The sequence below is a fragment of the Drosophila persimilis genome, unplaced genomic scaffold (genome assembly GCF_003286085.1).
Source record: "Drosophila persimilis strain 14011-0111.01,24,50 unplaced genomic scaffold, DperRS2 tig00000002-arrow-pilon, whole genome shotgun sequence".
In the NCBI taxonomy this organism is placed as follows: domain Eukaryota; kingdom Metazoa; phylum Arthropoda; class Insecta; order Diptera; family Drosophilidae; genus Drosophila; species Drosophila persimilis.
The window spans coordinates 12,847,105-12,872,750 of record NW_020825289.1 but is presented as its reverse complement, the minus strand read 5'-3'; the positions used below and the strand labels follow the sequence as shown (position 1 = coordinate 12,872,750).

The window sequence follows — 25,646 nt, the reverse complement described above, 5'->3', positions numbered from 1 at the left end:
TCTGGCATTTCCCCTGAGCTGCTGCTGTTGCAATTTTCATAACTTATTGCTGGCATGCATGGAACAGAGACCAGACCCACCCGGATCCGGTCCCGCTCGCCGCCTCTAAATATGGCACGAAATTTCCTTAAGAAAATGAAGAAATACGCGCAAGTGCGATTTCCAGTTAATAGCATTCAACGGCCAACCCCAACCCCAACCTCAGCCCCAAGACGGTCGGGTTTGCCCTGTCCCCCTCCCGGTATTGGGTTAGATTTAAAAATAACGCACATTCACAGCAAACTTGTAAAATTCTTATTAATTCTTATCGTAAAACAAAGATTTCTACTCGTCGCCGGACACCAAAAGCAGCAGCAGCTGGAGAGGAAGAGGACGGATGGTCTAAAGGGGCCGCATGGGCAGGGATCTTGTCATTGCGCCTTCATTTGGTCACAGTCATGCCGACAAGTGTTGTACACGCATTCCGAATACTTTTCCATCATTAGTCGATCGTCTCATCGTTGTCGCTGATGTCCGCTCCGATGTGATCTGCTCTGGGCAAACACCTGCCAAGTGCAGTGGATCGAATGCCATTTGAAAATACTCAAGTTGAAGCAATTCCCCTTTAAGTGGGCTTTATTGGAACACGGATAACATAAAGTTTAGTTCTAGACAATCTCCAAACATAATTCAATTGAAACATAGTTAATACAGCGCCCGCGGATATTGACGGGAATCTTCACAAACAATTTAAACGTCAAAACAAACTTCGCTTTTTAGAATAAGATTCAGGAACGGCGCTGACTCTAGTGAAACAGGAAATAGACGCCAATCAACAATATAACTACGAACAATATAAACATTTTAGACTTAAGATTATAGGCTTCGTTCAAGCTATTGAGCCAGCCACGAAAGGCCACAGAGACACTGGTCTCGTCCGGTCGCAGGGAGCGGCGTGCCTGGGGCTCATAGCCCATGGAATTGGAGCTGGCTATGGTACGCCTGTACTGACTGTTGCGGTCCCCGATCTTTTCGGACCGCAGGCGGGCCAAATTGCGAGCAAAGGTGCTCTCGTACTGGGAATCTTCCGCCTCGTTTTCGTCGCTCAGCTCGTTGGCAAATGGTTGACGTGGTGGGGAACGACGGTAGCTCGAAGTGTAGGCCAGAGATGGTGCCGGTGCCTCTGCAGTGACATAGCTCTGGGCTGGCGAGCGCACATAGCTGCTGTAGCGCCCGGTGGGGTTGTTGAGGTAGTCGTATGAAGAGCTGCTTGTCTGTGTACGAAAGGCGGTGCTGGTCGGAGCACCTGATTCATATGCCTGTCGGCGGGGTGGGTCCGCGGCCTTGCTAGTGGAGACCAGTGGAGCCATCGATAAAGCTGTCTTGCCACTATACTCGAATGTATTGGTCGTAGTAGTCGTCAGCTTCGATCTGGGTTTTGGTTTTTCCTTAGCCTTGTACTGTAGCTCGACAAGGTCAGCAGCACGTGCCAACTGCTCGTCCTCCTCTTCGTCGGACTCCAGGACGATCGTCGAGTTGACCTCCAAAGTGTTCTCATGGTAGTCGGTGCGCTTAGGCACAGCAGCCTCCTCGATGATAGACTCTGGCTTCTTGACTGGACGCTCCGATACCACCTCCCGCTTTTCTGAGGAAGTGGAGATGCGACGCGTCTGTGTGGGAGCCGCAACTACTGGTTTCTTCACCACCTGCTCGTCAGGGCGACGACGGTCAGCGGCTTTGGCGTCGTTAGCTGTGGACGCAATTGTGCGGCGTGATTTGGTGGATCCAGGGCCCGGCTTCGTTCCATCTGGTTTGTCCACCGGAGTGGAAGCAGAAGCTGGAGCTGCAACCGGCGCCAGGGTCTCTCGCTTGTTGGTTTTCTTGGGACTGGCAGTGACTGCCGGCGACGCCTGGCCACCAATGGAGGCGCGCAGACGCTTGACCAAAACTTTGCGGCTGCTGCTTGTAACTGGAATATTCGGTAGTCCCTGGGCAATCATCTTTGCCCGCAATTCGGCATCGGATATAGTATCAAAATCGTCCACGTCGGCCATTGCTCCCAGTTTTTTACACAATTTTAGCAATTTGTTGAAATTGAAATCGGCGTCACTTTTACGCGGCGTGTGCTAAAATAGTGATGGGCCAGGCGCACTATCGATAGCTAAAAAGCGCAATTTTGCAGCACTGGACGTGATGAGAAGGGTCGATAGTCACTATCAAACAATCGATACGGTATTATCGATAGTACCATCAGAAACAGCGAAAAAAGGAAAAATATTTACCAATTCTGTATCCAATCCAACCTGCGTGCGTTCAAAAACAACTACGATATTTGCTCACACAACCGGTCAGACAACATAAAAGCGTACAAAGCAACAAAGCCTACTCACAGAACATTTATCATGGACTTCTCAAAGGCACCCAATCCACGAAAACTGCAACTCTGCCGTACATACTTCTATGGTAGGCTGTGTTTCGGGCGACTCATCTCTCTGAAAAGTAAAACTCAATGAATTCTCCTTCTGCTTTTAGCTGGATTTGCCCTTCTGCCCTTCGTGTGGGCCATCAATGTTTGCTGGTGCTTTGAGGAGGCATTCCGCAAACCCCCATTTCCGGAACAGAGCCAAATAAAACGATGTTGGTACCAATGAAGTTATCCAAATTCTAAACGATGTGATTTATAACGCCCCAATCCAATCTTTACAGTTGTCATATATTCCGCTGTGGGAACGCTTTTGTGGATAGTTGCGCTCATTGCTTGGATCATCATATTCCAGACCAATCGCACCGCCTGGGGAGCAACCGCCGACTACATGAGCTTTATGATTCCGCTTGGCAGTGCATGAGAAAATGTCCAAGAACTTTAGGCATAAGTAACTTATGAAATTATTTACGTATAAAAGACTTCTTAACCTCACGCATAAGCGCAACCATAAACGTCGTTAATTTTTTGGAAGACACAGCAGACGCGGAGAGATTAGCTGAAGCCGTAAAGTAGGGAAAGAGGATTAACTAGTACTACGCCATGGTTTAATTACATATTTTTTTATTCACATCTAAAGCTGTTTTTATAATTTCTGTATACTTTAAATATGTGTACTATATTTTCTTGAAATTTTCTTAGCCACTAGTTATGTATGTATTTTGTTCATAATTTGTAATATATTTGTATGAATGATTTGCTTTAGTTAGCTGTTTGTTGATTCCACCTCCGTTTTTGAGGTTGCTCACATACTCATCCAATTCCGCCGCACACCCTGCCATGGGGTGCGTTGCTTTTGGGGCTTCATTCGCTTAGATACAATTTCATTGTTTCGAATTCAATTCAATGTCATCTTGGTTTTCGTTTCACTTCTAAAATACATTTACTGTGCCGTATAAAACTACTTGTACCATTCGATAAGCAGTGATGTGATGGTAATGTTAGTTAATGCTCACTAAATTATTACGTTGCGTATGTGTATCCGTGAATTGATTCTGGTTAAGGATTGGATTGGGATTACAAATTGCACTGTGAATGTCAAACACCTAGAGACTTTAAAGTGGTTTTTTGAGATTTGTAAGGACAACAATAACAATTGCACAACTGATCTACACATGAAGACATTGATCAAATTTTAATATACGATAAATGGCTCTCGCGTATCTTTGTTTCTTTGTGGGGCTACATTTCGAAGTTACTTTACTGCTGTGCTGTGCTGTGCCGCAGTAGCGGCTGCAAATACATATTGCTATACATATGCTTTAATGTTTATAACATAACATGCAGCAATGCAATAAATATCTCCTCTCCACTAGCCATCAAATCATTCATTTTTGAACTAATTTACAATACAATACAGTACAATACAAAAGACTCGCAGTAAGGTATATTTACAATCAATACTTGGTTTTTATTTGTAAATTCTATAGAAGAATTGCTGTTTGGGAAAACGGATTCTTTTTGGGTGGTGGGTTTGGGGTTGGGTTAGTTTAGGTTTGGTTTTTGTCTGGGAGCTTAGGCTAAAGAACATTAAGTGCCATAAATCACGCGCGTAGAGACTATGAAGCGGCTGACGAACTACTACACGCCGACGTTCGCATAGATAAATGCATATGCAATTACACATATGTACATATGTCGCTATTATCATATCATATATGCCGATGCATATGCATAAATATATGTATATTTAAAGTACAAATTGATGCTTAGAAACAATTTAAATCAGTGTGACGGCTGCTGCTGCTGTTGCGTTTGCTGCTGGCCAAAAATGTCGAATCATTTTCATTCATAGAGAACTTATAGCAAGAAACTACAGACACGAGTAGTACACACATACACATACACATACAATAGATATAGATACAGATACACATATATATATATATATATATTTAGTATATATAATGAATGAATGGGCGGCGCGCCCAATTTGTCTTTTAGATGCAAATCTCGCGCAGCCACCATCCGCAACACAGATAGGGATAATTAATACAAAACTCTAAATGCTAAAATTGTACGGTCTACTAGCATAATTTAATCGTTAAACAATATTAATTCGTTTATGTTCCTTATCTCTGGTTAGTTTTCGTTAAATGGTTATTTTTTACAAAGAAATCAACACACTACATACAGTTTTGGGGTTTGTCTGTTTGTTTTTTTTTGTTTGTTTGCAGCATGTTCTTCTGTTCGTCTGTCTGTTTGTTCATATTCGATTACGCCTCTCTCGTATGATATACAGTAATATATATATAAATATAGATATCTATATGTATATGCAAATACACTTAGGAAAAAACTATAGTAGCTATAGTAGTAGTTATGCTATATATATTTATATATGTATAGGTTGTATGTGCTAATAGTAGTGATACCTTAGGATAGCTATAGTTAACCACGTTGAACGAAACATACAAAAAATACTTATGTATATAAATAGTCGATTCCTCATTAACTCGATTGTATGCATTCAGTATCCGAAGGACTGTTGAGACGCATAGAAGACCAGGACAGGATTCGACGGGAAGAAGTTGGCGGCGTGCCCAAGGATCTCGGGTGGGTCTTGGGTTCGGTTCGTGGGACAATCATTTTTATAAAAACAGCAAATGCATTCGCACATATAGATTCCCACTCAGTTTCCCATTCCGCTCCACGTTAGTTGTTCTTCACGTTATACACCTTCTTCTCGCTGCTCCCATTCATTGGTTCTCATTTCGACGGTCCCGGCGGAAACGGGTTTATCACAGCTACAGCAGCCGCCTGCTGGCTAGCCAAGACAGCCGCTATACACGAAAAAGACAGGGTAGCCGGCGATTAGATACCATTTCCGAATCAACAACAACACTACTCACCTCCATAGGGCGCCGGATACATGGGATAACCGAGTCCTACGTGCGTGTGGTGATGAGTGTGGACGTGCCTTTGGGGCGGCGGACTGCGGGAGTCAGCGGCACCTGCGCCACCTCCACCAGCAGGGCCATTCACAGCGGCTCCACCGACTCCTCCCACACCGCCGTTGCCGGGTGGTCCACTGGGTGGTGGGCCACCAGGCATCGTCTGTTTGTGCGCGTCTAGCGCTGAGCCAGGCGGCACTCCGTGCGGCTTCTGGCCGGCCAGGTCGGGCTTATTGCCGGGCGTCGAGCCCAATCCTCCTGATGGTGGCTGTAGGTTCAGCGGCACACCGCCCGCAGACCCAGGACCCGAACCGGGCTGGCTGGGCCCGTTGCCACCGAGGACATTGGGACCGGAGCCCGGACCGCTGTTTGATGGGCCACCCGACTGGGGTGGTCCGATGCTGGGACTGCTGACGCTCACCTTGACGGGGCCGCTGCCGCTGGTGGGCGACTTGAGGGCACGTTCGCTGAGCTCATGGATCTTGTGCGTAGTGTAGTACTGGCTGGCTGCATGATGCAGTGCATCCAGTGCCTTGGTGCCCGTATTGCGGGAGAGATCTTCTGGCGCATGATAGCGGGGTATTGGAAGATGGTACGGTGCCGTGTTGTACGGGCCAGCTGCCGACATCAGCACGTTGCGGTACATGGGATGGTTGGGATCGAAACCAAACGGATTCGGCGATATATACGAGGGGTGAAGGAAGTACTGCGACGTAGGCGGTGGCGGCGGTCCCTGTGTTTCCATTGTTGGCTTCTGACCCTCCTGCTTCACCTTCAGCTGCTGCTGCTGTTGCTCATCCTCGCCAGAGTTGTTCTTTTGCTTCGGCGAGTCCTTTGTCAGATTCGTGGCCTTGTTGTTTGCCACTGAAGACGCTTGAGCCTGCTTTAGCTTCTGTTGCTGCTGTTGTTGTTGCTGCTGCTGCTGTTGCTGCTGTTGTTGCTGTTGTTGTTGCTGTTGTTGCTGCTGTTGTTGTTGCTGTTGCTGAGCCTGCTGCTGAGCCTGCTGTTGCTGCTGCTGTTGCTGTGCCTGCTGCTGCGCCTGATGCTGCTGCTGATGATGATGTTGCTGCTGGAGATGCTGGTGATGCTGCTGGATCGCCTGCTGCTGGATCGCCTGCTGCTGATGCTGGGCCAGAGTCATATGCTGCTGTTGCTGCTGCTGCAGGCTGAGATTCGACTCATCCTTGTGCAGCATGCCGGGATGAGGCGGAAGCCCTCCAGGGCCCCCGCCACTGGCAGCATTCTGAGCGGCCGCAGCAGCAGCAGCAGCGGCTGCTGCCTGGTTTTGTCGACCAGTAAACATGTAATACCTGAGAAAAAGGCAGGACGAAATCAGTATGCAGGATGGCAAGGGAATGCAATGAATTTCTCTTACCGTCGCAGCTCCTCGTCGCGCGCCTGTTGTACCGCCGCCAAGCTCATCGAGTGACGCTGGTAGATGGCTGGATACGCGCCCAGGGCCTGTAGATCCTTGGGATGCAGGGCGTGAGGCTGCTGGGGCTGCGTGGGCTGGGACTGCTGCTGTGGTTGCGGGGCCTGGGCCTGAGATGGCGGCGGGTGTTGCTGGCCAGGATTGGAGTTCGGCTCCTGCTTGATCTCCTGCTTTGTCATCGGCTCCTGCTTGATCAGCTTGTTGGCCAGCAGCTGAAAGAACAAGATCGATTATTCTATGCTCATTTGGAAGCTTTGCCGCAAAGCGCACCTGTTGCTGGGGCGCCATATGCTTGGGGTTCTCGTGTGGACTGGGACTCTCCTTGAGCCGTTCCTCCTTGATGCTGATCCCTGATAGCTGCTGGGCTTGCGACCCGGGCAGACCAGGATGCCCACCCAGCTTCGCCGCCTCTTCGGAGGAGCCCACAATGGAAACGGGCCCAAAATTCGGATCGACATTGTACGGATACGCAGGCGGAATAAAGCTGAAAAATAGAAACGGTTGGAGAAAATGGACAGCAGAGCGTTCGGCTCGACTCACTTGAAGGGATAGAAGTGGGGCATGCCTTTTCCGGGCGTTGGACCGCCCAGGGCGGCAGCACCCAGTGCCGAGAGGCCCCCCAGGCCGGGAGGCAGGGCTCCAGGCGGCGGGCCAGTCACGGCACTGAGATTCACAGGCGGCGGCTGAATGCCCGTTTGGGATGTGGGCGGGGCACCTCCCTCTTTTCCGATATTCTCCCCCTGGCCGGGTGGTGGTACCGTCTGCAGTGGCTGATGATTTGACTGCTGGCCGGGCTGTGGCTTGGTCATCAGATCCAGAGGCGGATCCTTGTTCTTGTTGCTGTAATCGGCCAGGTGGGCACTAACCGCCTGCTGGGAGGGTGGCACCAGCAGATGTGTCTGCGGCTGTGAGGTAGGCGGAGGCGCACCCGGTTGCAGCTGCTGTTGCTGCTGCTGGACCTGTGCCTGTGCCTGTGCCTGGGCCAGCGTAGGTGGCATTCCGGGTGCCTTTCCGGGCTGCATGACATCGGGCCCCGTCTGCACCATGTACTGCTGCTGCTGCTGCTGTTGAGGAGGCGGCGGCGCCTGCTGCTGGGCTGGGTAGAACTGGTACATCCCATAGCCGCCCAGGGCAGGCATGCTGGGTGTGGGAGCTGCCGGCACCACGCCCACCTCGGGGGGCTTCTTGCCGAGCAGCTCGATGTGCTTGGCCGGTTGCCCAACCGACTTGTCCAGCAGCTCCTGCTCGGCCACGGGCGTGGAGTCGTCCGAAATATCACTGTAGGCCGGACTCTGCACATCCTCGCGGGACACCCGACCATCGAAGTCGCCTGGCCCGGGGGACTTTCGGTTCTTCTTTTGCTTGCTGTTGGAGCCCACGCCCACAGACCCGAAACCTGGAGAGGTCTTCAGCCCCGCCTGCTGTGCGTAGCCAGCTGGTGTCTGCTGCGCATCCTGTGCATGGCTTGGTGGTCTCGGCGGCGACTGCTGCTGTGTCTGTGGATTGACCTGAACCTGGCCTGGTTGCTGTTGTTGCAGGGCAGTGGCATCGGGTGGGACAAAACGCAGGACTCCCGCTTTCACTGGAGAGAAGAGGAGAAGGGGATTAGTCGAGGATTAGTCCCGTGGATAACGGGAGTCGAGTACTCACAGGCTCCTTGCTGGAGCAGCGCCTGCTGCTGCTGCTCCGTCAGCATGGCCGGTAGACCGCCCATCAGCTGTTGCTGGTGCTGGGAGAGAGCCTGGCCAGAGATGCCAGCAGTGATGCTGCCCCCGGCGACAGGCTGATTGCTCCCCGAGCTACTGCCTGGAGTGAGCAGCTGCTGCTGTTGCTGTTGCGACGGCGGCGGTTGTGTTGATGGAGGCACTGACGACGACGCCGTCGATGCCGTTGCAGTTGCAGGGACTGCTAGCGGAAGATTGGCTGCCAAGGGCAACACAGAGACGGGGGTAGCCTCAGTTGTTGCTGCCAGACCAACTGGCGTCGCTGTTGCTGCGGCGCAGATGGGGGTCGCAGTGGGAGGAGTGACTGCTGGTGGAGCGGGAATAGCTGGTGTTTCCGCCGAGGATGTGGCAGATATCGGGGCGACTGAAGCTGCTGCTGCTGCGCCTGCCGTTGCACCTGTCGCCGGTGGAGCAGTTCCACCATTGACAACAGCAACGTTGGCGGTGGAGGTGGATGTGGAAGTGGAGGGTGCCACTGGTACCCCTGCTCCTGTTGTCGCCTGTGCAGCTGCAGCGCCGCCTGGCGAGGGCGGCGTGCCCGGCTCCTCCGGTGCCTGCATCGAGTCCTCGTCCATCGAGCTGGCCCCGCCGCCAGCCCCATGGGCGTGCGACTGGTGGTAGCGCAGCCCGTTGGCATGCTTGTACTTCTTGCTACAGTCCTGCTCGGGACACTCGAGCAGCACCGGGGAGATCGCGCAGGGCGAGGCAGTCTTACATTTCTTTGTGTTGATTTGCACGTTGAGTCCGGTGACTGGGTTAAGCAGGCTCTGCGGCTGCGTGGCCAGGCCACCGCCGCTTGCCGATATTGGAATGCCGCTGGCGTTCACCATGCTCCGGTCCGAGCCGCCGTCCGTGTCGCCGTTGAGCGGCGACGGTGCCTCGTCCTTCGACTTGCGCTTCTCCGGACGCGGCGGCAGAAATGCTGTGGGTGATGTGCTGGGCGTGGCCCCACCCCCATTGCCCGACGATCCGCTGTTGCTGTTCGTGGCCGCATTCCCCGAGGCACTGCGCGTTGCTCCTCGTCCCTTGGCGGTGCCGTTGCGCAGCTTCGAATGCACTTGGGCATGCGAGAAGTAAATCTGTAAGAGAATCTCGTTTTTAGCTATATCCATCCTCCATCCTCCATCTATCCACCCTCATACATACCGAACTTCTGGTTTCGGTGAAGTTGCTCAGGTCGGGCGTGAGCCCGGCGCTGCGTCCGCGCTTGCCGCGACCCTTTGGAGTTCGAGAATCTAATTCTTCAGTTGGTGAATCACAGAATCTGAAATGGGATAGGTTGATCATTGAGTATATTTCAAGTGTTTATGGTCCCCCCCCCCCCCCCCCCCCCCCCCCTCCCCTTCCATTGGAATCGATCAGAAATAAGAGAAGCTTTCAGCTTTTTGCAGAATAATGGATAAAGAATAATGTTGCTCCGATTGGACGGAGGAAAAACCAACAAAAAACGGAAAATTATAATAATGAAAGGCATCTTTATTCAAGTACGGATCTAGACTCTATAAAATAGGTTTGGTTTCTCTGAGCAACCCCAGAACGTCCCAGAATGTCCCACTGCCACTCGCAGTCTCTCACACTCACCTTGGAGGAGCCCAGTCGTGTCGGGTGCAGTCTAGCAGGGTGCCCACATAGGTCTTGCCGCGCCACGTCACGTTCACGACGAGGACGCCGCCCTCGGTCTCGTGCCAAACGATGCCCTCGAGGGTGACCGAGGTGCCCGGCTCGCAGGGCCCCAGGCAGTCCGGCTCGGTGATGGTTCCCACCGAAGTGCCGATGCATATGTCGACCATCTCCTTGCCGCTGCTGCTGCCGCCGCCGCTGCCGGAGCTGTTTGCCTCGTGCTTAGCCCGCTTGGCTGGCGGGGATTTGGTGTCCTCGTCACCAACACTGCCAGCCGGCACTGAAATCGTGTGGTGGACCGTCGCTGAGATCATCCCCGGAGCCATCATTTTGGCCTGGGCCGCAGCCGATGCCTTGCTGTCGCCACTGCTGCTGGAGCTGCTCTGACTGCTGTTGGAGTTTGAGTTTGAGCCGCTTCCGCTGCCGCCCTGTCCCTGTCCCAGACCCGGACCAGGGCCCTGGCCGGTGTAGCTGTTGGATGCGGCTGCGGCTGCCAGCTGTGCGGCGATGTGCGAGGATATCTTGATGCTGCTGCCGGAGGTTTCCTTGCCTGGCGGCCCCGGTGCATTCGGTCCTCCAGTGCCTACGCCGCCACCGACGCCGCCAGCGCTGCCGGATAGCTGCGAGGCGGAGGAGGAGACGGCCGTTGTGGCTGCCAGCAGAGAGGCGGCTGCTGGGACGACGGCCGATGGAGATCCCGCCGAGGGTGAGCCGGCCGACGGTGTAAACACCCCCGGCGGCACAGCTGACATGGAGGAGGCAGCTGCAGCTGCAGCAGCCACGTTGCCCGAACTGCTCCCGCCGCTGGAATTGGAGTTGGACATGTGCGCGGCACGTCGGATGCAGGCGTGGTGGGAGCAGGGCGTGCCCACGTCGCCGCTGCAGGAGCAGGATGATGCGCCCGTTCCCGATACCGACCCTGATCCCGATCCAGATCCAGAGTTCTTCTCTGGCGTGTCCTTCTCCCCGGCCGCCGATGCGGCAGCGGCCGACTTGTCCACGGACATGCGATTGGAATGTGCGTTCTTGTCCTTGGTCTTCTCGCGCCTGTGCCCGGAGCTGCCTCTCTTTGTGCCCTGGGGCGTGGACTGGCTGCTGCTCGAGGACGTGCTGGCCGAGCTGCTGTGGCCGGCACTGTTCTGGGCGCCACTGGATGAGGAGGACCCGCTGCCAGCACTGGAGTTGTTCATGTGTTTCTTGCTGCTACTCGAGGAATTGCCACTGCTGCTGCTCCCGCTACTGGAGGAGTTGCCGCTGCTGGCGCTGCTCGAAGAGTTGCTGGATGAGAGGGAGGACGCGTTGTTGGCGCCCGTGCTCCCGTCCTCGTTGGAGTTGGCTGCCGAGTTGGCGCCCAGGGCTCCGTTCTGTTGGTCGGTGGCCTTGACTATCTCGTGCTTGGCCTCCGAGCTCTTGGTGCCCGGCTTGGTGCGCTTGATCTTCATTTTGAGTCCTTTGTCGAGCGTGGCTTGATGATCAATGGACATTTTTGCGCTCGTTTTACCGCTGGAGCTGCTGCCGCCTTGCGAACTCTGGCCACCGATTGGGCCGCTGAGGCTGCCTCCGCTGCCGCTGCTATTGTTCACGCTGTTTCCTGTGCTGTTGGCGTTGCCGCCTCCTCCCCCGCTGCCGCTGCTGCTTCCGCTGTTGTTGCTTGTGTTGCTGCCGCTGCCGCTGCCCGTTTGCGAGGACATGCCGCCAGCGGAGACTTTGGAGGCCTGCTGACCACTGCCAGTTGCGGATGGGACTGCGGCTGTGGTTGTGGTTGTGGTTGTGGCTGTGGCTGACGCTGCCGCTGTAGAAGAGGATACTAGGCTGCCTCCCTTCGAGAAGCCGGCAAATGTCGAGGATGACAATGTGCTGCCGGCTCCGATTCCGGCTCCTGCGCTTGCTCCGGCTCCTGTTCCGGTTCCGCTTGCGCTTGTGCTTGAGCTTGCGCCAGGTGGTGCCTTGGAGTGACTCCCGCTGCTGTGGCTATTTCCGAGTGTACTCGGACTGTTCAGTTGTGCCACCAAAGCGGATTTGTAGCCCTTGGAGCCGCTGCTGGAGCTCGACGAGGTAGAGGACGAAGATGATGTCGAGTGATGGTGGTGGTGGTGATGATGCTTGCCCGAAGAGGAGCCCTTGCTAGCCACCACGTTTGTGTTGGTTCCGCTTCCGCTCCCACTGCCGCTGTTGCCGCTACCGTTCCCGTTCCCGTTCGAGGATGTTGACGACGCTGCTGATGCACTACTGCTCCCGGTGCCACTGGGGACGGGCTGGCGTGTGAACTTAATTGTGGTTGGCGATGTGGCCGACAAATTGCTATGCAATGTGGTCTTGTGCGACTTGTGATGTACTGCAGCCGCTGACGCTCCTGACGATGACGATGATGATGATGACGATGATGCCGCTGCTGCTGATGACGATGACCCACTCGCCTTGGCTGGCGCCGATGCAGAGGTGGATGTGGATGTGGAGGAGGAGCTGGTTGCCTGCTTGGCATTTATCGAGGTAGCCTGGTTGCCACCACCCGAATGCGCCGCAGACTTTTCGATGTCCGCGTCTAGATCGTCCAGCAGCTCTGGGATCCCACCGATGTTCCACTCGTCCTCGTACTCGAAGTTCGTGTCCTTCGACTCGCTCGAGTTGGAGCTGCTCGACGATGACAGCGCCGTGGAGTGCGAAGAGGCTGTTGTCTTTCCAGCTCCAGTTGCCTCTGCGAGAGGGTGAGAAAAATGGAACAAAACAGAAGAGAACGTGAGTGAGTAGCGGCGAGAGAGGGGAGAAAAAGATAGCAATTCGATTTACAAGTTATATTCAAATAGAAGGTAAGAACGAAGCTTGAGACTCCTCTGAGTGAACGCGAGAACGGTAGAAAGGGAGGGAGGACTAGGTCGAGACTTCGGGAATTGCATTTGCAGTACTTTCGCTCTTCTTTTTTACTTACTCGTGTGCTTCTTGCTGCTGCTGTTGTTGTGATTGCTCCTCTGATTATTCGCTGCCGTTGCCGTCACCTTCCCTTTGTTATTGTAATTCAACGTTTGATTCGTTGTTGTCGCTGCCGTCGCGTTTCCCGATGTTGCCGTCGCTGTTCCTGCTGCTGCTGCTGCTGCTGCCGCTGTCTGGATTGTTGCTGCGTTCGCTGCACTTAAATTAGCTAACAATTTGTTACTCTTAATATTGCTTTCCGTTGCTACGTTGCTGCTATTCAGGGCCACCTGCAAACACACGAAAAGGAATCAAAAAAAAAAAAAATCAGTTGCAGCTGTATTAGTCCGTGTGGGTGTGTGCGTTTGTGTGCGTAAACGAAGGAATTGGACGCACCGAAATAATGGAAAAACTCGAATCACTTCACTTTATTCCCCTTTACCTTGGAAAACTTCCTTTCCATTCCATTTCACAGGCCCCGATTACATACAAATATATTCTAATTATTTAAACTAAACCACAAAAACAATAAAAACGAACAATTTCTTTGGAATATTTTGCGCGAGCCTTCTGCGGCGTCCTTTTTCGTTTGGCAGAGCAGCAACGCTGCTGATGAAACTGAACGGGAAACCAAAAAAAAAAAAATATATAATATAAAAGAGCCAGAGAGCAACCACCGAAAACTGCACATACACACAGGCACGCACTGTGGACTATGGCACACACACACACAAGAGCGGGAGAGGAAGAGCAGAGAGAGGTAGAGCTGCCAGAGGGCAGAGGCGAGTAAACAAAAAGCGCTTAGTGTTGGTAAACGCTCTTCGGCGTCGAAATACACCCATTTGTACCCCAGTACATTGCTATTGCTGTTAATAAATAAATAACTATGCGCGACAACTTTAAGTGATTTCGATTGTACTCGCCCGCCATCCCCCCCGCCCCCCGCGGAAAACAATAAATCAGACAATGCTAAAACGCCGCTACTGCTGTCATAAACCAATGACATCAACACGCAGAACGTAGTTGAATTACTTTCCCTTTGCCTTTAACACTGCCTCTTTCTCGTCTCCGGGGCTACCTATCACCGTTCCCGCTTATCGCACACTGCAAAAGTCTAGTGGCCACTTGAGAAAGCAGGCAAAGCAGACCCCCCCCTTCCCAACCGAATGCCCTAAGAGCACTTGAGTAGCCAGAAATGATGACAATAAAATAATTACGGTCTTATCGCCCACTAGCGCAGAGTGGAATGAGTAAGGGGAAGTCAGGATAGCGGGCAGCGGGCACGGGGCAGGGGGAACGACTATTCTCACCTTATTCGGGTGGTGGCTAGTGTTCGCCTCGTTACGTCTCATTGACTCCATGCAGACGCAAACGATCGGGCGGCCGCACTGCGCGGGCGGCCCAAAGTACTTCCAATAGTGCCTGGTAACGTGCAGGCAGCGGTGCTGTTTCTGCTGCTTTTCTTGGAGTTGGAGTTGCTGTTGCTGTCGCGGACGTTACTGGGAAGATGGGGTTGTTGTTGCCGTTTAGTCGAGCTTTCCAGGCAACCACACAGGGAGACGCAGGGCCTCGGCCCTCGGGCCAAACTGTTCATTTTCAAAACTGCAAAGAGAGCGAAGAAACAAAAATTAATATGGAATAACAATATAATACATACTAATATAGTAGAGGCGGCCACTCTGAGGGGGCTATACTCTTATCACGTCGCCGCCTGTCAGTGTGCTTAAAGGTTACCTATACTGTGTGCTGTAATTTACAAGGGGTTTTCGAGTAGGGCACAGAGTAGGAGCAGCACCTTAACGACTCGGTAATTAAAGCACTTTGGCACAATTTACTGATAAGCGGCCTCTCTGGCATCTGGGGACCCAGACCCCCCGCCCCCCGTCCTATCAAGAGGTGAAGTGCCTCGAATCATGATTTAACATGCGTGCTCAAGCACAGTAGCAGCTGCGATTCCGATTGCTGATAAGATATGTATGTATGTACAACTCGAAACTCGCTGGGAAATCTCCGCCGTTCGATCCCAGTTGCCCACACTCTCAACGCCATGACGTCATCGCTGTCAACTTTGGTTTTGGTTGGTTTTATTGCAAGATAAACACTGATTCCACTCAAGTGCCCAAAAGTTGTCAGAACTTGGGCTTAGAGCGGTTCGCTATTCGTTCGCTTGGCCTAATCCCCGCTTCTGTTGACCTTCAAAGCCAATATCATCTGCGAAACTATACGCACCGAAGGCGTTTTTTTGTATAAGGTGAAGCACTTCCGAGAGCTTCCTCTGTGCCAACAAAACATGTGATTCGAAGAGCGAATATGCCTCACCTTGCATAAAAATGCCTTGCTAGGCGACGGCGAGTTCGAACTTGTGTGTGTGTGTAAGTGTGAGCGGCCGCTAATTGCCAGAGAGTACTATTGCCATCCTGCTTCAGCAACAACAGAGAGCCGGTAGAGTCTACTGTTTTGTGCTCCCTTTTGTTGCTTGCTATTTAATTGATTGATAGGTTTGCCAGAATCTCTGTTGATCTCTCTTTTTTTTTTTTTAAACAACAACAACAATTAAATTTGCATGTGCTTAAAATTTTATGATAATTAAGTGGCAGCCCCAGACGACAGCAAAACACGATTTGCGTGCGTGCGTGTGGGCCGAACTGCCGGAGATCTGACTGATTTTTGTTGGTTCTGTTCACGTTCTCGTATGGGACACATAATTAATTGAGTTGTTGAGTTGTTGTTGTTTATGTTGTTATTGTTGTTCCCAGCGCCCACACATTGCGTGTTTTTATACTTATGTATGTATTCGAATATCAATCAAATTTCCATGACAAAAGCGAGGAATATACAAATTTACACTTCATATGCATATACATATCTCCTCCCTCTACCTCTTTGCACTCCGCCATTTAGTCAGATCTTTGCTTGGCTCTACTGCTCGAGTTACCAAATGACCATTTCCAAAAAATGGAAACAGATAAAATTAAATATGTAATAATCCCTAGAGGTTCGACCGATTTTTATAAAATATTTGTATAATTGGAGCCAATTAATTGCGAGGAAACACGATAATGCCGTGTGATTCCAGAGCCCAAGGATAGCAACAAATAGTATAAATACTCCATGCAGTCACACTGTTGCAAGTCCGGCCGTGCTTTAATCTACGGTCAAATTCTAGACAAAATGGGAGTACGAGCCCGTGTCCATAGAAACCTACAGCTCGGATGAGAGCCAGCTGAAAATCGAGTCCAAAGTCGATCGTCTGAAGCGCGGAGAGTTCGGAGTTTCGTGCACCGTGGAGTGGAAATACGATGTGGATGAGACCACAATGGTGGGTGACCCAATGGGTAGTGACCTCCATCCAACATCTTTCAATCTTTCAATTCTTGAATCCAACCGCCGCAGGTCGAGGGCACTGCTTACCGCAGCAGCTCTGGGGCGGAGAACGACTATAAGATCCTGCCCTGGTCTGTACCCAAGCTGCCCCTCTATGAGTATCTCGACACGTACTACAAGGACTTGCTCATCCCGAACCTTGGCCACTGCTCGAATCTGCCGCAGGTCGAGGGCAAGTTCCAGCCGCCGTGGCCAAAGCAAATCTACCACTTGGACAAATGCGTCTTCGATGGCGAGGGACTTCCGGAAGTTGTTCCGACCGGTTTCTACAAGATTATCTTCACAGTCACCGGACCCAATCAGCCTGAATGGGGTTTACATTTAATCCTTAAGGTAACAGCTAAATTGTTTTAAGAAAATAAAAATGAAACGCGTCACTAAATGCGAATATTTGTACTCTCATTGTACTCTCCCTCTCCCTCTTTGCACTCCGCCATTTAGTCGCAATTTAATCACTTATTACACACTCAGCAGAAGAGATAATCGCACGTTTGACGCCCCACTCCGTGCCATGTGGGTGGCAAAGAGCTTTGTGGTATGTGGCATGTGGCGGGATAGCTCAAAAAAGCGCAACGAGCCAAGATGTGGATGTGGATGTGGATGCTGTGGCTGTGGCTGGAAGCGGCAACACCGCATACAACAAACAACAAGATTGAAACACACCATAATTTAGACAAATCAATAAATTACTAATAGCCGCCGTTGCCGTTGCCGATGCCGTGCCCGTCGTTGCCCCTCCCCTCCCCTCCCCGTTACCCCTCGATCCATGCTGCTGTCGTTCAACATTCCGATGAATCCCCGAGACACGGACCTGTCCAGGGAGCAGGGGGAGAAGTGGAATTACAAGCAACCGCAGGCAGGTAACCGAAGCAGCAGAACAGAAAACGAGAGAGAGAGACAGCAAGTCAAAGAGAGTGGGAGAGAGGAAGGCGAAGCACAGCACGGCCGAAGACAGGCACAAAGACAGCGCCGGTCATCGTTCAAGTCGTGTTTTAAATTGGGTCTGCGGCCATCTACACATATTGTATGCCTCTCGACAGAGAGAGAGGGAAAACGAGAGAGCAGAGAGCAGAGAGTGGTAGTGGCAGTGGAAGGGGCCTGGCAACATCTTCTCGTTATGGCCCCAGTCCCTGTCCGCACGTACTAAACATCAAGAAGTAACCAAGCCAAAAGACGAGACAGCAGCAGCAGCAGCAGGAGGAGAGCATGGGGAAGTTAAAGATTTACGGCAACATCGTTGTCGAATCGCTCGGATTCATCGTCGTCGTCTTCGTCGTCATCGTCATCATCTCTGCCTCTGCCTCTCTGCCGCTGCTTCTGCTGCTGCTGCTGTTGTACACGATTGATCCTCTGCGGTTGCTAAATGAACGCCTCCGGGGAGTTGCCAGTGCGCTTTTATTAGCGTCTCTCAGATCCCCTTCCAGCCCAGAAAACTCTTCTTCTGTTTTGATTCGTTCGAATCGCGATAATTTGATTTTATACAAGATCACACACACACACACACACACAAACATACACACTCGATTACTCGATTGCGTTGGTGGGGCGGCACTTTAGGCTCCAGATGCCCAGGGCCTGGGGGGGCGGCGGCCCATCGGATCCCAGCGTTCAATTAAATTAAGTGCAACAGCAGATCCCTTTCCACCACCAAGCGACACGACGCCCCGAAGTGTAGGCAGCTCAAGTGCCGATCATGCCACTCAGACGAGGGTCGAGCCTGGGATCGGTTCGGGGACGGAGCACTTCAAGGGGGTAGGACCACATTCAATTGCCTCTTCAATATATTGATCACTTGAGTCGCTCCGCAACTCTTGTGTGTACTTGTGTTTGGGCCCCTTTACATCCACTGGATAGTGCAGTGCCAGCCAAACCAGCATTTATGACTTTATTCTCTCGACAGATCTTTTGTTTAGCCATCGCGTAATTTGTTGCCTACAATTATGAGAGCTCTCTTTGTTGTGGTTACGCCACATATCTCTGTGATACCCAACGAATGACAAACGGGAAGGGTATATAGAAATGTACAGCAGACCCGTCGATGCTCTCCCATCGAAGAACGGGTTGCTCAGAGCTAGAGGAACCTTATACATTTGAGTAATTATCAATAATTCCGTGTTCCGCGTCAAAAATAATAATATTATCATTTGAATAAAACAAAAGCTCGAAATTCCACTTACTGGTCGGCCGCAAACCGAATCGATTTGGTGGAATTCCGGTATTCGTTTCGCTCATTCCGTTAGCGTTTGAATCAGTGCCTCAGCTCTCTCATTACATAGAATAATTCGCTCGAAACGAACTGAACGAAGCAGGGGTGGTATCTGCGATCCGAAAATTTCGTTTTTTTTTTTCTCGCTCACTCTCTATTGGATTTTCTCTCAGAACGAAACACAAAGTTTGCTGGCACGAGGCCAAAACGTTTTCTTGCTTTACACTGAAAAAAAGTGTACTCGCTCTCGGAAATCGGAATCTGAATTCGATTCGTGTCGATCGAGCGCTTTAAAGCGGCATGAGTACAACTGTGATTCTATGAATACTATGCACTTTTGTCTAAACGACACGAAGATTGCGTGCATATCGTGATTGGAGATGAGTTGGGACCAGATTGTTGGCTGGTTAGCACTATAAAACCCACAAAGCTGTGCCACTATGTCACAATTGTTGGCCAAAATGTTGCCCCGCTCGTTGCGATCGTTCTCTGGACTTTGCCTGGTACTTCTGCTCGCGAAGAGCTGCAACAGTGCGGTAAATATCTCCCCCGTGGACGCTGTTCGAGTGATCAAATGACCAACACTTGTCCCCCCTCCCCCCCCCCCCCCCCCCCCCCCCCCCCCCCATTGAACAGCGCAAATGGGACTACGAGCCAATGTCCATCACCACCCACTCCTCGGACGAGAGCAAGCTTAAGATCGAAGCCAAAATCGATCGGGTCAATCGCGGCGAGTTCGCCATTTCGGCCACAATCGATTTCCGCTACCTTCTCGATGATACCGTCATGGTAGGTATAAATGAGACAGTCTTCTGATTGATGCCTGATCGATCCTCTTCCGCTTGATCAGGTGGAGGCGACCGCCTATCGCAGTTCCTCGGGACAGGAGAGTGACTACAAGTTGGTCCCTTTCGCCATTCCTAAGCAGCCCTACGAGGATTTCCTAAACACCCACTACAAGGACATGGTGATCGAGAATCTGGGCAGCTGCTCGAACCTGCCCCAGTTCGAGGACAAGTTCGTGCCCCCGTGGCCGCAGAAGATCTACAACTTGGACAAGTGCGTGGCCGACAACGACGGTTTCCCCGAAGTTCTACCTCTGGGCTTCTATAAAATAATCCTCACCTTCACGGGACCCGTTGAGTGGGGAATGATACTTATTGTGAAAGTGACAAGCAAACTGATGTGAACCCGAATGGACAAATCTCTTTTACCAAGAGAAATTTACCGTTTAGAAATTTTATATCGCTATACAGAATATTAATAAAATAGACAGGCTCAAATTTCTTGTCGAAATCATCGGATCCAGTAGATCGATAGGGCAAAATCAAAATGCTTGTCAGGAGATGATTTTTATACCGTCGATATACTCGAAGAGTTTAGATCTCCCCTTAGCGCCCCCTTCCGCCCACACAAGTGACGATTGTTCTGTGGCATCCACAGTTGTGGCCATATCTAGCAGATTGCCGAATCTGGTTTAGATCGGATCATTATTATAGCCAGAAGGAACAAATAAGCTACCCCCAGCCACGCGCTTAATCCTTCTCCCTCTCTGTCTCGCACTCACTCTTCATCGTGCAGGGTGCGCCCTCTGGTGGAAGGAGCGGGATAAAACGGCTATACAGAAAATGAGAACTGATCAGAAATAAGTAGTTTAAGTAGTTCCCCCTCGTCTCTAATCCCGGCTAAAATAGTTTGGGTAATGATGTTGTAAATGGGACAAATTAATTTCGACGAAACACGATAATGCCGTGTGATTGCAGAGCCCAAAGATAGCAACAAAGGGTATAAATACACCATCCGCAGTCACATTGTTGCAGATCCAACTGCAAGTCCAACTCCAAGTCGCGCTATGCTTTGCACAACCATCAAAATCTGGCTGCTTCTCGGGCTGCTCCACGGCACTGTGGGCGAGGTAGGTACAGATGTGGTGACCCCTAACCGCAGCAGCATCACACAATCTACGGTCAAATTCTAGAGAAAATGGGACTACGAGCCTGTGTCCATAGATACCTACAGCACGGATGAGAGCCAGCTGAAGGTTGAATCCAAAATCGACCGTCTGAATCGCGGAGAGTTCGGAATTTCGTGCACCGTGGAGTGGAAATACGATATAGATGAGACCACAATGGTGGGTGATCCGACCCTTAAATCTACCCAACATTCGATATTTCAATATTTCAATCCAATCGCCGCAGGTCGAGGCCAGTGCTTACCGCAGCAATTCTGGAGCGGAGAACGACTATAAGGTCCTGCCCTGGTCTATACCCAAGCAGACCTACTATGATTATCTCAACACGTACTACAAGGACGTGCTCATCCCGAACCTTGGCCACTGCTCGAATCTGCCGCAGTTCGAGGGGAAGTTCCAGCCGCCGTGGCCGAAGGACACCTACCTCGTCGACAAATGCGTCATCGAAGGCCAGGGGCTTCCCGAAGTTGTTCCGCCCGGTTTCTACAAGATCATATTCATAGTGAGCGGACCCGATCAGCCTGAATGGGGTTTCACTGTAGTCCTTAAGGTAACAGCTAAACTTTTTTAGACAACTGTTTTTCGGATGCGGAATGAATATAGAAATTTCCACACATTTGGGATACCAACATTCGAAGGTTCAATTCATCTATCGACAGATCCCACACGTATGTGGAAAGTGCAATAACAATTGTAGAAAGTACTAGGATATAGATGACTAGAAGCTTCCAAGCTGTAAGATAAAACCCAAGGGTATAAATAGTGTACCAAAATCACATTGTCGCAGAGCAAACTTCTTGCCAGAACCTTTTGTGGCTTTTGTGGTGGGGATTTGTGGTGGAAGTGGATGTCTGTAACACCCAGAAGAAAGCGTTTCCGACCCCATAAAGTATATGTATTCTTGATCAGCATCAATAGTCGAGTCGATATACCCATGTCCGCCCGTCCGTTCGTGTAAAGAAAAATGGAAACAGATCAAATCTAATACATCAAAATCTCCCAAACGGTTCGTCCGAATTTTGTAGGCTTTAGATTATTTTAAATAAATAAAGTAGAGCCGCGGCAAAGGCAGCGGCTCACAACGTTCCCCCTCGTTTTTCATTAATCCAGGCTAAAATAGTTTAGATAACGATATTATAATTGGGGAAAATTAATTGCGAGGAAACACGATAGTTCCGTGTGATTGCAGAGCCCAAAGATATCACCAAAGGGTATAAATACTCCATCCGCAGTCACATTGTTGCAGATCCAAGTCCAAGTCGCGCCATGCTTTGCATTCTTTCCAAATCCATCAAAATCTGGCTGCTACTCGGCCTGCTCCACGGCACCGTGGGCAAGGTAGGTAGAGGTGTGGTGACCTCCCAGCAACAGAATCCCAACATAATCTACTGTTGAATTGTAGAAACACTGGGACTACGAGCCCGTGTCCTTTGTTACCTACAGCACGGATGACAACCAGATGAAGATCGAGTCCAAAATCGATCGTCTGAAGCGCGGAGAGTTCGGCCTTTCGTGCACCTTGGAGTGGAAATACGATATAGATGAGACCACAATGGTGGGTGACACAAGGGGTGGTGACCAACATCTAATCTTTCAATTCTTGAATCCAACCGCCGCAGGTCGAGAGCAGTGCTTACCAAAGCACTTCTGGTGCGGAGAAGGACTATAAGGAGCTGCCCTGGTCTGTACCCAAGCAAACCTTCTATGAGTATCTCGACAAGTACTACATGGACGTGACCATCTCGAACCTTGGCCACTGCTCGAATCTGCCGCAGTTCGAGGGCAAGTTCCAGCCGCCGTGGCCGAAGGACACCTACCACATCGACAAGTGCGTCTTCGATGGCGAGGGGCTTCCGGAAGTTCTTGCACCCGGTTTCTACAAGGTTGTCTTCATAGTCACCGGGACAAATCAGCCTGAATGGGGTTTGACTGTAGTCCTTAAGATAACAAATAAAATGTTCTAGAAAAATAAATTTCTTTTTTTACACATTTGGGATATCAATACTCGAAACTCGAAACTTCTATTCTTTGCACGATGACGGGGAGGTCTGACCTTCACGAATGACTAGAGTCCTCCCCGAATCCCTGACAGGCTAGCGATGATAGCCACCTTGGAGTGAATGTACGATACAGATTAGACCACAAACACATCCAACATTCAATCCATTCACAGGCCAAGAGAGCTGCCTGCCGCAGAAGCTACTACTACGTGTCCTGTGTCCTGTGTCCATTTCCAGGGAAAGTTCCAGTCTCCTTGGTTTCACTCCTGTCCTAGTGATTTATTCGCTAACGATCGAAACGGTTCAAAGAATTGGGCATCAAAAAGTTGTTCTTGTTCCGGACACGCAAGATGTCGTTGTCGAATACTATATTCGACAGGAAATATACTCGGTATACAAGTATAATTTAATAATTACTGCAGCCACGCGCCGCATTCGACTAGAATATATATCCACCGATCGTGGGCTATATAGGTGCCTCTTCGATGCAATCAGTTTTCAGTTTCAGTTTCAGTTTTTGCAAGATGTTCTCCCGTTGCCCGGTGCCTTTCTCGTTCGCCGGCCTTTGGATGTGGATGGTCCTGATGGTCCATAGCTCCATGGGAGAGGTACTGATAGATAGAGCATGATAACAATCCCCAGATTAATGCCCAAACGATCCACTCCACCCACAAACAGCGCAACTGGGAATACGAGCCCTTGTCCATAGCTGCCTTCAGTTCGGACGAGAGCCTGCTGAAGATTGGAGCGAGGATCGATCGGTTGAAGCGCGGCGAGTTCGCCTGTTCCATGACCGTCGACTGGAACTACGATCCGGATGAGAACACAATGGTAGGTGGCCATCTCAGACGGCTTTTGGCTACTGCACTCAACCTCTCTCTAGATCGAGGCCGATGCGTATCACAGCAGCTCGGGCGTTGAGAGCGACTACAAGATCCTGCCCTGGTCCATTCCCAAGCAGCCCTTCTTTGAGTTCCTGAACGGCTTTTACAAGGACGCCTTCATTAAGAACGTCGGCCACTGCTCCAATTTGGTCCAGTCCGAGGGCGACTACGTCCCGCCCTGGCCCAGGAACGTCTACAGGCTCGACAAGTGCGTGGCCAACGGCGATGGGCTGCCAGAAATAGTACCCGAGGGGTTCTACAAGATCGTCTACAAGGCCAGCGGCCAGGTGGATTGGGGCTGCATTCTCATTGTGAAGGTCACCACCAAATTGATCTAATAAATTGCAGGATGGTCCATGAAGCAAGAGTTCCCGGGAACCACTTTGTATCTCTCAGATCTCTCTTAAGCGATATATTTTATTATGATCTGGTGGTGGGGACACACTTTCAGGCAATCGTCCAAATCCTCCAAAGCTTCGGGTTACTTCAGACAAACGACTCTTGAGGCTTGATCTTAAATCGCAGGATCTTTTTTGAGATTTTTGAGAGGGGTGCTATGCTAGGTTGCTCCAGGTGGCTGTCCAAATCGTTCTAAATTGATGGTTGACTTCACACAAACCCTGAGAAAAACCATCTAGCGGCAATCTCTTGTGGAATTTCCACTCGTATGAACCTCTCCACGGCACAGAGTGTCTCTAGTGCAGAGAAATGTGTAGATCAGAGAGATCAATAGCTCAACCACATCAGAGTCAAAACAATATACATTCTACAATAAAAGCTTTGATTTCGAGTTGGGATTTTACGAAACCATGTAAAAGGGAGCACAATCCAATGTTAAATCCGCCATAATCCATTCCTAATCCAGATTTGAGCGTGGAACATGATCTGTTCGTGTTTGCGATTGTAATTGCCAGTGTAATTCGGATCAGCTAATTATACTCTCCATTGTATGGGTATATAAGGCTGATGCCAACGGAACCTGTCCAACAGATGTTGTGTTTGGGAGATGTTGTCATACATCATTCCGTTGCTGATCATTTCTTCGGCCTTGTACGATGGTTGTGCCGCAAAGGTGAGCCCCAAGGATACACACCAGATACAAATACATAGTTTCAAATCGATTAAATCTATAGAAAAACTGGGAGTGTGAACCCCAATCGGTCAGCGCGTATTCCACCAACGAAGGCCTCTTGAATATTCAGTTGAAAACGGAGCGGGTGGGCCGCACGGGGTTTTTCTTCTCGGGCACCTTTTTCTGGAACCTCGACATCGACGACAGCGTCTTGGTGAGTGGCTGTTATTCTGAACGACCTTCATTGACGAGTGTGTGGTTGTTAGGTGGAGGTGGAGCTCTACCGGAGCACAACCGGCGCCGAAAGTGACTACAAGCTGACCCCCATGTCGATTCCCAGGCAGACATTCATCGAATACCTAAACACCTACTACAAGGACATGGTGATCAAGAACCTGGGCGACTGCTCCGATCTGCCGCAGTACGAGGACGAGCGTATGACGCAGCTCCCGAAGAAAACCTACACCCTGACGCGCTGCACCGTCAACGGCGAGGGGATGCCAGAAGTCCTTGTCGCCGGATTCTACAAGATTCTGATCACGATCAGCCACCCGACAGTAATCCAAAATGTGCAAGTCATTATTAAAATCACAAATACGATGTTTTGAGCAGTCGCACTTCTCCGTTAAATAAAGGCAAGCAAAAACAACCTCCTAGAAATGTCGGTCCGAGGGTCCCAGGGACCCAGGGTCCCAGAGTTTTTGAGCTGAATTCCAGCTGCGAGTGTCGTTATTCCTGTCCCAAAATGGCTTGCGGATGAGTCAAGTTGGCCAGGTAGAAACCGACCAGAATCGCCTCTGCGGCACGGCATCGAGTGTGAAATTGGCAAGACATGTTTGGAAATTGTTGTGGCAAAGAGTGTTTGGAGGCGTGTCAGGGTGCACGTTGGCGAAAAAGTGCCAATGTGTCGGGCCCCCCCGTCCAAATACGATTCGAGTTGCCTTCCAGGGGAAACTCTGTGGCACAGTTGCACAGTTGCAGCGGCTAATTTATTGCAAATTGTTAAAAGCCGAAGCCCATGCTGTTGCCCCTGCCTCTGGTCCTGCTGGCTGTCAACTGATGACAGCCGCCTGGTCCCCCTCGCTGCCCC

The 25,646-nt window shown here is 50.9% G+C and overlaps 9 protein-coding genes across 11 annotated transcripts in view; 7 read left to right on the top strand and 2 right to left on the bottom strand.

Annotated features, from left to right (window-relative positions):
- Positions 1–588: 588 nt before the first annotated feature.
- Positions 589–2,116, bottom strand: LOC6592866 (otefin). Its single transcript, XM_002018497.2, has one exon. It carries the CDS (start codon positions 2,031–2,033, stop codon positions 786–788), a length of 1,248 nt encoding a protein of 415 aa, XP_002018533.2. The 5' UTR covers positions 2,034–2,116; the 3' UTR covers positions 589–785.
- A 137-nt stretch (positions 2,117–2,253) lies between these two features.
- LOC6592867 (gamma-secretase subunit pen-2) lies at positions 2,254–3,166 on the top strand. The gene is made up of 3 exons (XM_002018498.2): positions 2,254–2,442; positions 2,512–2,616; positions 2,686–3,166. The coding sequence occupies exons 1-3, from the start codon at positions 2,382–2,384 to the stop codon at positions 2,823–2,825; spliced, it is 306 nt and encodes a 101-aa protein (XP_002018534.1). The 5' UTR covers positions 2,254–2,381; the 3' UTR covers positions 2,826–3,166.
- Positions 3,167–5,127: 1,961 nt separating this feature from the next.
- Positions 5,128–25,646, bottom strand: part of LOC6592868 (platelet binding protein GspB) — an 80,112-nt gene continuing 59,593 nt past the window's right edge. The window contains exons 1-11 of one of the 3 annotated variants that reach the window (XM_026986237.1): positions 13,481–13,598; positions 13,058–13,328; positions 10,093–12,826; positions 9,658–9,775; positions 8,438–9,590; positions 7,328–8,369; positions 7,058–7,271; positions 6,731–6,999; positions 6,400–6,665; positions 5,314–6,327; positions 5,128–5,244 (exon numbers count right to left, since the gene is read on the bottom strand). In XM_026986237.1, the coding sequence (XP_026842038.1) occupies positions 5,171–5,244; positions 5,314–6,327; positions 6,400–6,665; positions 6,731–6,999; positions 7,058–7,271; positions 7,328–8,369; positions 8,438–9,590; positions 9,658–9,775; positions 10,093–12,826; positions 13,058–13,328; positions 13,481–13,501 (7,176 nt within the window). In that variant the 5' untranslated portion in view covers positions 13,502–13,598 and the 3' untranslated portion in view covers positions 5,128–5,170. Of the gene's footprint in view, positions 5,245–5,313; positions 6,666–6,730; positions 7,000–7,057; positions 7,272–7,327; positions 8,370–8,437; positions 9,591–9,657; positions 9,776–9,966; positions 12,827–13,057; positions 13,329–13,480; positions 13,612–14,348; positions 14,641–25,646 lie in introns of those variants that run through there. The other 2 variants (XM_026986238.1, XM_026986236.1) reach the window with 2 other exon arrangements.
- On the top strand, positions 15,086–16,776 carry LOC113565032. The gene is made up of 3 exons (XM_026984949.1): positions 15,086–15,115; positions 16,205–16,357; positions 16,432–16,776. The coding sequence occupies exons 1-3, from the start codon at positions 15,086–15,088 to the stop codon at positions 16,774–16,776; spliced, it is 528 nt and encodes a 175-aa protein (XP_026840750.1).
- On the top strand, positions 19,144–19,900 carry LOC6592870. Its single transcript, XM_026986240.1, has 3 exons — positions 19,144–19,164; positions 19,265–19,417; positions 19,479–19,900. The coding sequence occupies exons 2-3, from the start codon at positions 19,286–19,288 to the stop codon at positions 19,815–19,817; spliced, it is 471 nt and encodes a 156-aa protein (XP_026842041.1). The 5' UTR covers positions 19,144–19,164; positions 19,265–19,285; the 3' UTR covers positions 19,818–19,900.
- On the top strand, positions 20,481–21,231 carry LOC6592871. Its single transcript, XM_002018502.2, has 3 exons — positions 20,481–20,543; positions 20,607–20,759; positions 20,827–21,231. The coding sequence occupies exons 1-3, from the start codon at positions 20,481–20,483 to the stop codon at positions 21,169–21,171; spliced, it is 561 nt and encodes a 186-aa protein (XP_002018538.1). The 3' UTR covers positions 21,172–21,231.
- Positions 21,867–22,567, top strand: LOC6592872. Its single transcript, XM_002018503.2, has 3 exons — positions 21,867–21,938; positions 22,003–22,155; positions 22,220–22,567. Exons 1-3 carry the CDS (start codon positions 21,867–21,869, stop codon positions 22,562–22,564), a joined length of 570 nt encoding a protein of 189 aa, XP_002018539.1. The 3' UTR covers positions 22,565–22,567.
- LOC6592873 lies at positions 23,090–23,891 on the top strand. The gene is made up of 3 exons (XM_002018504.2): positions 23,090–23,208; positions 23,279–23,431; positions 23,484–23,891. The coding sequence occupies exons 1-3, from the start codon at positions 23,125–23,127 to the stop codon at positions 23,820–23,822; spliced, it is 576 nt and encodes a 191-aa protein (XP_002018540.1). The 5' UTR covers positions 23,090–23,124; the 3' UTR covers positions 23,823–23,891.
- LOC6592874 lies at positions 24,459–25,209 on the top strand. The gene is made up of 3 exons (XM_002018505.2): positions 24,459–24,556; positions 24,618–24,770; positions 24,823–25,209. The coding sequence occupies exons 1-3, from the start codon at positions 24,491–24,493 to the stop codon at positions 25,162–25,164; spliced, it is 561 nt and encodes a 186-aa protein (XP_002018541.2). The 5' UTR covers positions 24,459–24,490; the 3' UTR covers positions 25,165–25,209.